This window comes from Cryptotermes secundus, unplaced genomic scaffold (assembly GCF_002891405.2).
Source record: "Cryptotermes secundus unplaced genomic scaffold, Csec_1.0 scaffold40, whole genome shotgun sequence".
NCBI lineage: Eukaryota > Metazoa > Arthropoda > Insecta > Blattodea > Kalotermitidae > Cryptotermes > Cryptotermes secundus.
Window position 1 is genome coordinate 201,457 of NW_019730583.1, and position 8,903 is coordinate 210,359.

The 8,903-nt window shown below is 38.2% G+C and overlaps 1 protein-coding gene across 1 annotated transcript in view; it reads right to left on the reverse strand.

The window, feature by feature from the left end:
- The window catches only part of LOC111866337 (thioredoxin domain-containing protein), a 21,593-nt gene that overhangs the window by 8,970 nt on the left and 3,720 nt on the right, over positions 1–8,903 (reverse strand). Inside the window, exons 3-4 of the mRNA XM_023855184.2 lie at positions 1,998–2,136; positions 1,239–1,400 (exon numbers count right to left, since the gene is read on the reverse strand). Of these exons, the coding sequence (XP_023710952.1) occupies positions 1,239–1,400; positions 1,998–2,136 (301 nt within the window). The remainder of the gene's footprint in view (positions 1–1,238; positions 1,401–1,997; positions 2,137–8,903) is intronic.

The window sequence follows — 8,903 nt, forward strand, 5'->3', positions numbered from 1 at the left end:
TGACTGGCACAAACGGGGCACTTTGGCCATGATGACCTTACTCATGACTGGCACAAACGGGGCACTTTGGCCATGATGACCTTACTCATGACTGGCACAAACGGGGCACTTCGGCACTTAAAGGTTAAGAGAATAATGTAGGATGTTGTATGTGTTCCTTTGAGGTCACTGGCACAATATTATTAATGTACATATGCATGCCCAAACTAAAGATAAGGATGATGTACAAATATGAACTCCCGATTACACGGTCTTCTACAGTTCCTACTATGTCCTTCCTCTTGGGAACAAATATTCTCTTAAACATCCTGTTACAAACAATGAATCTATGTTCTTCAACAAGGGTGACAAACCACATTTCACAGCCATAAAAAACAAATAAATTATAATTTTGTATATTTTAATCTTTACATTTTATACATGGGAAAGATGACAAACTATTCTGAACTGAACTGTAGCAAGCACTCCTAGAACTTAATGTGGTCTTAATTCTTTTTCAATGCACTTTTGATTTGTTATGTCCAAACGATTTGTAAACTGGCTTTACATTACAATGCTCAGAGCAGTACAAAAACGATGACAAAATTATTAAAATTTTCAGAAAATAAGTAGTTCAATGTGACTAACCTACAAGCCCTGAAAGGAAATTAAACAACTCTGTAACTTATTCAGAACATTTCTATTGTGTCTGTTGGAAAACAGAGCATGGATATTAAACAAAAGGGGGATTAGGTGAGAAATCTTACTATGTAAATAAACACCTTCTCCCTCCCATCTCTCTGAGCATTTAAAGTTAAATATAATAAAACTAGAAAAATTAAACCCTCAATCTGGGCATTTAAATGGACTGTGTTGCCCTTATGAGTAGGATTTAAAGTAGGATCTTTTTTCAGTTCTATTACAAAGGAAGTATTCGTTTTTACCACAACGCTTAGACAAGATCCATAGGGATGAAACCCCACCCCCCACTGGTCAATTTGTTTGGTCTGACATTTAAACACATGATGTTCATATAGAAAATTCCTTCAATCTGTGCAAACATAGCATGTGGTACCTCTGAACACTCTAGTGAATTCCAGTTATGGTATGTACAGTAACCATTAAAACAGTCCATGGAATTAATGAAGACAATACAAATTCAAGCTGAAACCATCCCAGTACACAAAACAGCATGGAATTTTGGACTGTTCCATTAATCTGGAAACATTCAAAGTGACACAGTTATTAGATAAACTCACAAAATGAAGGTGGGTACTTCCCAGACCCCAAAACGTCGTGAAGTCACAGCTCCCACTGTCTGTCTGTTCACACGGGCAACATTAAGACGGGTTCGAAGTTTAGCGCCCACAGCTTCCCAACGTGCTTGTAGCCTCTGGCACTCGACACAGTCTGTACTGTAGCTGAAAACGCAGAACCAGCAGCATTTATCTTCCGGTACCAGAAATCAAAGGTTCAACACCTCTAAAAGGAGCAACTTCAATTCAATTTACAACTTCACAACTTATTTTCATAATTTTAATGTTAACTTCCATGTTATCATTAATTTTGTCATCAATATTAGCATTTTATAAAATGTTATTTTCCTATCTAATTCTAGGTTTTCAAAGTAGTATTTTGTAGTGAGGTTTTCAAAATACAATTCTGATACATTTCATGCTATATATTCCAGCCATCTCATCATCCTTGATTTAAATGCTTTAAAAAGAGTATAAAACAATACAAATTATGCTCTGCAATGTGGAATAATCTCCATTCTCTCATTCCCATCTCTAAGGTTGAAATATCCTCTTCAGCATTTCACTTTCGAACACAATGAATGTTCATTCTCACAACAAAACCAGTCATAGCATGTCAAAACCTCATGTGAGAAACTTGCACATTAACTGTACCTGCTAAATAATGAACCCGTGCAACCAATGTTGTGAATATGCACAGCAAAAGGTTATTTCCCAGCAGTGTCACCAAATAGCTGTACTGTACAATGAATATCAACTTACAACATCACAAACCAATCTCCAGTTGTAGCTCCACTAGATGCTTGAGTAAGATGTTCAAAATTGTCATCGGAGAGCTCCCGAACGATAGGCTCCTTGTTTTCAGTAAATGTGTGAAGAATAAGCTCATCATTGGCAGGGCCTGTTCAAACCACACCAAATGTTACAGCAACTGAGAAATAATGTAAATGGTTTTAATGGGCAATCCCTTCCAAATATTTAGGTACTCTAAATAAAATTTATAAAATGAAGAATAACACATAAGCTGGGTATCTTTCCATATATCTGCATGTTTCGATCCAAAACCTTAAGATCACTGTTGATGATATCTGGTATGAGAGGCATGCCCTAATGTTGTCTAGTGATTTATCTTTCATTTTGCACACTTAATAAATATAAACAGGCATCCTTTCTCATATGACTATTATATTATAAAGAGCAAAGTAATTACATCAAAGAAATATTATATTCAATAATATTGTGGCGTGTTATATGTTGTCCATTGCTGAGCAACGAAACAATGGAAATTGTTGAGACTGTTGCGCAGGAATATCTGTAGCAATGAGTGTTCATTGTGTAACAATGCTTGGTAAACACCCATCCCAGCTATGCTGTAACGTCATGCAACATGGGAGTCCATGCAGCGACTGTTGCTAGGCAATCAGTAAACAAGTTTTCTGTGTGGTCAGGGCTGAAACTACATAACAACAGTACTCATCAGTGTTGATTCAGTGGAGGGTCCTTAGATGGCAGTGAGAAGAGAAGGGGTTTTGTGTGAGGTGGCATTCACATTTTAATTTTATACACTTGAAAAATAAGAATTGTATATTTTATTTATTTTCAGATAACAAGGAATATCACGTTTTTGTATGCTATGACCAGACAGATGCAAAGTTTGCTCTTGGAGTGTTAGTTCACACCCCGTGCGGAGGCGGGCTCGAATACCTCCACCGTGACCCTGCGAGTTGCAAAAGGTGACAAAAGGGGAAGTCTCAAATCTGGGACAGTAAAATATGGTCTCGAGTCCCAAGGGACTCATACCCGAGAAAGACTGCACTGGCAAGGGCCAGCAGAACATACAAAAGGCAGACCCGTCCTCTCGTTAGAGAGGGCGCCCCACAGAAACAAGACCGTAACTGTTAAAGGTAATAAATATCTGGTCATGAGCCCCAGATGGGGCTTGACACTGAGACTTACTGACTGATTGTCAGTTGCAATGTGACTTTGACTTTTTGTTGATTCAGTATTCAGTTGAAGCATAGCAGTTATGAGTTGTTGAGCTGTATCGAGTGAATGGAATCAAAACAGTTGAAGGCTGGAAGTGACTACAGCAGGAGAAGTAATTGGGACAACGAAATTTTGAATTATGTAATTGTGGATAAAAGTGTGCAATAATCGCTAGATCCAAGACCGGCATGAAGTTATTTGTCATGTCACATACGGCCAACACACAACAACTGGTGTCAGAAGTTAGAAATTTTCAATTAAAGTAGATTCATCTACAGAGGAGAAAGAGTAAGATGATTCTTTTAATGCTGGATCAAATAGTATTACTTCATAATGAAAGAATGGATCACTGGTTAACATGAAATTTAAAATACTTATACAGGTATCACATCTGTTACAGGTTATATAATTCCAGAGAAAATCATTCCTTGTTAAAAATGAATATGAATACAGCCAAGAACAGAATTACTTAAATGAAAGAGTAAAGTCTAGAGCCTTAGTATTGTAACGTGTTTTCGTTACTGATCCCACTTCTGACACCAGTGTAACGTGTCTTGCGTTACTGAAGACGCCGTAGAGATGGTTAATTGGTTTATTTAACAATCTACAAATAACGGCTACAATTAATTATCACACAGTTGCGGGGTTTCACACTTTATAACCCTAAGCGCATTAATCTGTTAACACTGTTGCGGGGTTTCACGATTTCTAACCCTATGCGCANTAAATGACAATTTATAACTGATGCATATTTAGGCAATAACACTGTCGATAATCCGTAACAACCTACATATGCACAGTTTCATTACAAAGTACAAGGTGGTTCAAATATGACCGGGACTGATTTGTGTGAACAAGGCGCACTGTGCAGCAGCTGTGCAACCTTGAGAGATTGAAGCCACAACCTCCACCCTCCCTCCTGTTAGGGTTAGAACCTGTTCAGTCCTGTCTGGGAGTTGCTAGAGTGATGAGCGAACAGAAGGTACCATGGAGCATGGAACAACGTATTGTGATCAAATTCCTCATTGGAGAAGACGTCCCGTCCGCTGAAATTCACCAGACTCCAACAACGGTATGGGGAAGTGTCTCTCACGGACCCGTGTGTTTGAGTGGTGTAAGTGCTTCAGAGAGGGCAGAGCGCGCGTGGAGAATGAACCGCATGATCGTCGGCCGCGAACATCTGTCACCGAGCCGAACAGTGATTGTGCAGATGCACTTATTCATGAGAACAGGCACATCACTATCAAGGAACTTGGAGCAATGCTGTCCATCAGTGTTGGTAGTGTAGAAGACACCGTGAAATATCACCTGCACTATCGCAAGGTGAATGCACGGTGGGTACCACGCACTTTGATGGACATGAACAAAATGGTGTGCATGCAAGCTGCCAGTCATCTCCTACACCAGTTTGAAGACAAAGGTGATGCATTTTTGAAGTCTATAGTGACCACCGATGAAATGTGAGTGCACTACTTCATTCTCGAGTCCCAGCAGTCATCACGCGAGTGGCGGCATACTAGTTCTCCTAAACCCAAGAGAGCGCAGAGGAGCTGTTTGGCAGGAAAAGTGATGGCAACGTTCTTCTGGGACTGGCAGGGGGTTATCCATGCAGACTTTCTGACAGATGCCAGAACAGTCAATGCAGCTTATTACTCAGACCTTCTGGCAATAGACATGAAGAAAAAGATCCGATCCAAGTGGAAGACAGGTGGAAAGTGAGTAGCCTTCCTTCAAGACAATGCATGCCCCCATAGAGCCAAAACAACAATGGAAACCCTCTGGAAATTGAAATGGAACCTTCTGACACATCCGCTGTACAGTCCCGATTTGGCCCCAAGTGATTTCTACCTGTTCAGAAGGCTCAAATCAGACTTGCAAGGCATGCGGTTTGTGGACAATGAGGCCATCATCCAGACTGTTCAGGAGTGGATACGCCGCAAAACCACAAGCCTTTTTTGAAAAGGGCATCAGGATGCTTCCAGAACNTTCAATTGTGTCATACACTTTTTCCACTTCATCATCTTCATACTCTGATGTTGGCATGTACACTTGTTGGCACGTTGGCATGTATGGTTTAAATAAAAAAAATCAGACCCGGTCATATTTGAACCACCTTGTAAGTGACTGGGAAGTCTATTTGTAACTGACTGAACATGCTATGTGACAAATGCAATTTTATGTACAGGAAGTAATGATGTCCATCATATCAGTTAAGGGGTCTTAACAGTCATCACGGCCATGTTACAATTTAACAAACTGCACATTCTCAAGACTGCAAAGATGAAGAAAGACATTTCCCAGTGGTCACACAGTTTATTTCCTAACACTATCAAGATGATGAGTGACAACACATATACACCATAAGAGAAAGTATTATTTTTTTTGCTGAAAATGCTTGAAATTACACAACTGACAACTAAAACACTTACAAGCATCAGTTACCTGTAAAACAAAACTTTACACAAAGAAATTGTAAATCCACAATGTACTTCCTTATGTGCTTTCAGTGACTCAAAATTTGAACTGGCAGAAAATGCTTATGGAATAACAGATTCTACACAGTTGTTCTGAAAAGAAATAATCTTAAAAACCTTTAAACTGCTTAACATTCTATGATAAAATATTAACCACATTTCACACAGTATCAATATTCACAGAATGAAAACACACTTAAACAAAAGACTGTCCATTCATTCATGATCTATTAAGACCGAATTTTATATGACAAGGCATAGTACGGTAATTAGAAACACCATAATTTTGCAGCTTTTGCAAAGTCTGATCACTAAATTGTAATTTTTCTTGTCATCAGGACAATGGTACTTTTTGAAGGAATGGTCATACGCCTCTGTATGTGCTTCCATTCACTCAGTTTCATATGAATGAAAAACATTTACAAAATTAAACAAAAGCTTCATTCGAATGAAAACTACAAAACCAACATAAAATGCAAAAACTGCCAACAATCTTATCAGATTGCTGACAGAAGTCTGCTAGCAGCACTGAATGCCCACATGGAACCATCTTTTGGCTTTATCTGGAAATGGCCAATTTTCAAAATGGTGACATCCCCGCAGCCATGCACCATGGTAGAAATGTAATCCTAACTCCAATTCTTGAATGCAGAAGGAATAAAACCTGCTGAAATTTATTGCAGAATGTTGGCTCATATCCACAAAAATTAGTTCCATGTCATGATTGCCTTCTTGGACTTTGTTGGCCATTAAACAACACATTAAGAGGGCACAATTTCTCATCAGATGGCAAGGTCAAGACTGTAGTCTCTATAAATGGCTACAGCAACAACCACAAAACTTCTTCTCTCAATAAATCCAGGCCTTTGTATTTGTAATTACTGTAAGTTCAAGAGATCCAAAGATGGATATAGAACATGTCATAAAATAATACTGGGTGATTCACGAAGTTTTACCACCACATAGGGAGGGCATTCCTGAGGTAATTTGGAACAAAAAATGTTAATATACTAATGGTATCCAACTCATAATTAAAGAGATACAGTAATTTGAAAATTCTTCGAATTTCAGTCAAAACAAATTAGAAATACAATACAAACACTTTTTAAATCGTTAATGTTTTAGGAAAGAAGCATTCTAAAACCAAATTTTTCTTTTCAATTTCTTAATTTTGCATTGTGCAACATTTTTCATCGATTTTATGTACAAAATTACATTATTTTCAGCATCCCATTCTGTAAACATACCAATGGTTGCATATCACACCCTTCTATCAATCTGTTTCCTTTAAACTGTAGTGCTTTAGAAGACGACTGGATTTACATAAGATTTTCAAAAATGTCTCCCTGCACGTCAACACAACGCATAGCACATGTATGAACCATGCTCATAGCATTTCGCAGTTCCACACGTTTGTTCCTTATTGTCATCGCCGCGTCCAGAATACGTTCAAGCAACGCTTCACGTGTTTGTACCTTTACCTGGTACACAATGTCCTTCATCCAGCCCCAAATGCAATAATCTAACGGCATTAGATCTGGCAACCTGGGAGGCCAGGCGTTATGGCCTCCACGACCAATCCACCGCTGTGGGAAATGCCGATCCAAGTGAGCTGCTACTGCATGGGAGAAGTGAGGAGGCGCCCCATCATGCTGAAAGTACATCCGGCATCTTGTTGCCAGAGGAACATCTTCAAGTAACTGTGGTAATTCTTCTTCTAAGAAGTGGAGGTAAATCTCACCAGTTAAGCAGCCAGGAAAAATGAACNTGCCATTGACTGAGAAACACCGAACCGCCGAGCTAGACATCTTGTACTGGCACGCGGACTGCGCTTTACAGCATCGAGAATGTTTTCTTCTTCGCACAATTCATGTTGAGGATTTCGTTCATATCGTATAAGAACGCTGGGGAGAGAACCAGTTTGTCTTAATGTGTTGAATGTATGGCTAATGGATTTAGGATTCGGAATCCTGCGATTAGGATAATGCCGGTGATATTCGGCAGCAGCGGCTCTTGCATTTCCATCACATACACCCAAAACAAACACCATGTCGGCGTATTCCTCAGTAGAAAATGTGTACGGCATGGTATCTTCACAAAGTTACCAACACAACGTTCTATTAACTACTGGATCACCTTTGCCTAGGATCGCGCAACATTCCAGCCGGTCTGCCTTATCAGCTGATACAGCTAACTGGAACGTAAGGTCGCCCAGGAGGGGAGCAGAGCGCTGCATTCACAATGATGCATTTCAAAAATCTATTGTTACTCCATAACTACTGAAAATCGACGAAAAGTTTATAAGGAAATTTTGCAGGAAATAACCCCAGGAATGTGTACCATAAGCTGGGGTAAAACTTCGTGAATCACCCTGTATAGAGCATAGAATACATACATAAATATTACATAACTAGAGAGTACAGTGAATACAATAATAATAAAAATTATCTATTTAGATATTCATCCACAGTATAAAAAGTATGAGTATTCAAGAAATGCCTTAATACAACCTTAAACTTTTTAAAATTATTAGATGTGTTCTTGATCTCTATAGGCAATTTACTGAATATCTTTATTCATATTTATTTCCAATTCCATAGATCTAGAGGGGCTAAAACGCCATCGGATGTGGAACAAGTCCCATACATGCATGGTTTAAAAAATGATTGAAACCAGTCAACACAATAAATTTTCTTATACATGATCAGACAAATTATAAAAACATGCAATATAACCACAATATTAATACACAACATAGTACATTTAAAAACATGAAGTTGACATCTTACAATCAAAATAATCAAAATTTACAGTCATAAAATCAGTAATTTCAATACTTTAAATATAGTCAAATTTCAAAATTCTGATTTATAACAATAGTATTCCTCCACACTGTAGAAAGAGTTGGTGGTCAGGAAATTCTTTAATGCCACTTTAAATTTAGGAATATCATATGATATTTGTTTAAGAGTTGATGGAATGTGATTGTAAAGTTTAATACCATAGCACCGTACTCCTTTCCTGCATACAGTCAGATATACCACTGGAAAATGCAAATCACAATTAGATCTTGTATTAAAAGTATGAACATCTGAGTTCATTTTAAATAAATCTTTATTATTAAAGACTTTTTCACAATAAATACTGCCTTGCATAAAATTAATACCCGCCAAAAATTGGACTTTCATGTTCCTTTAGTAATTCTAAC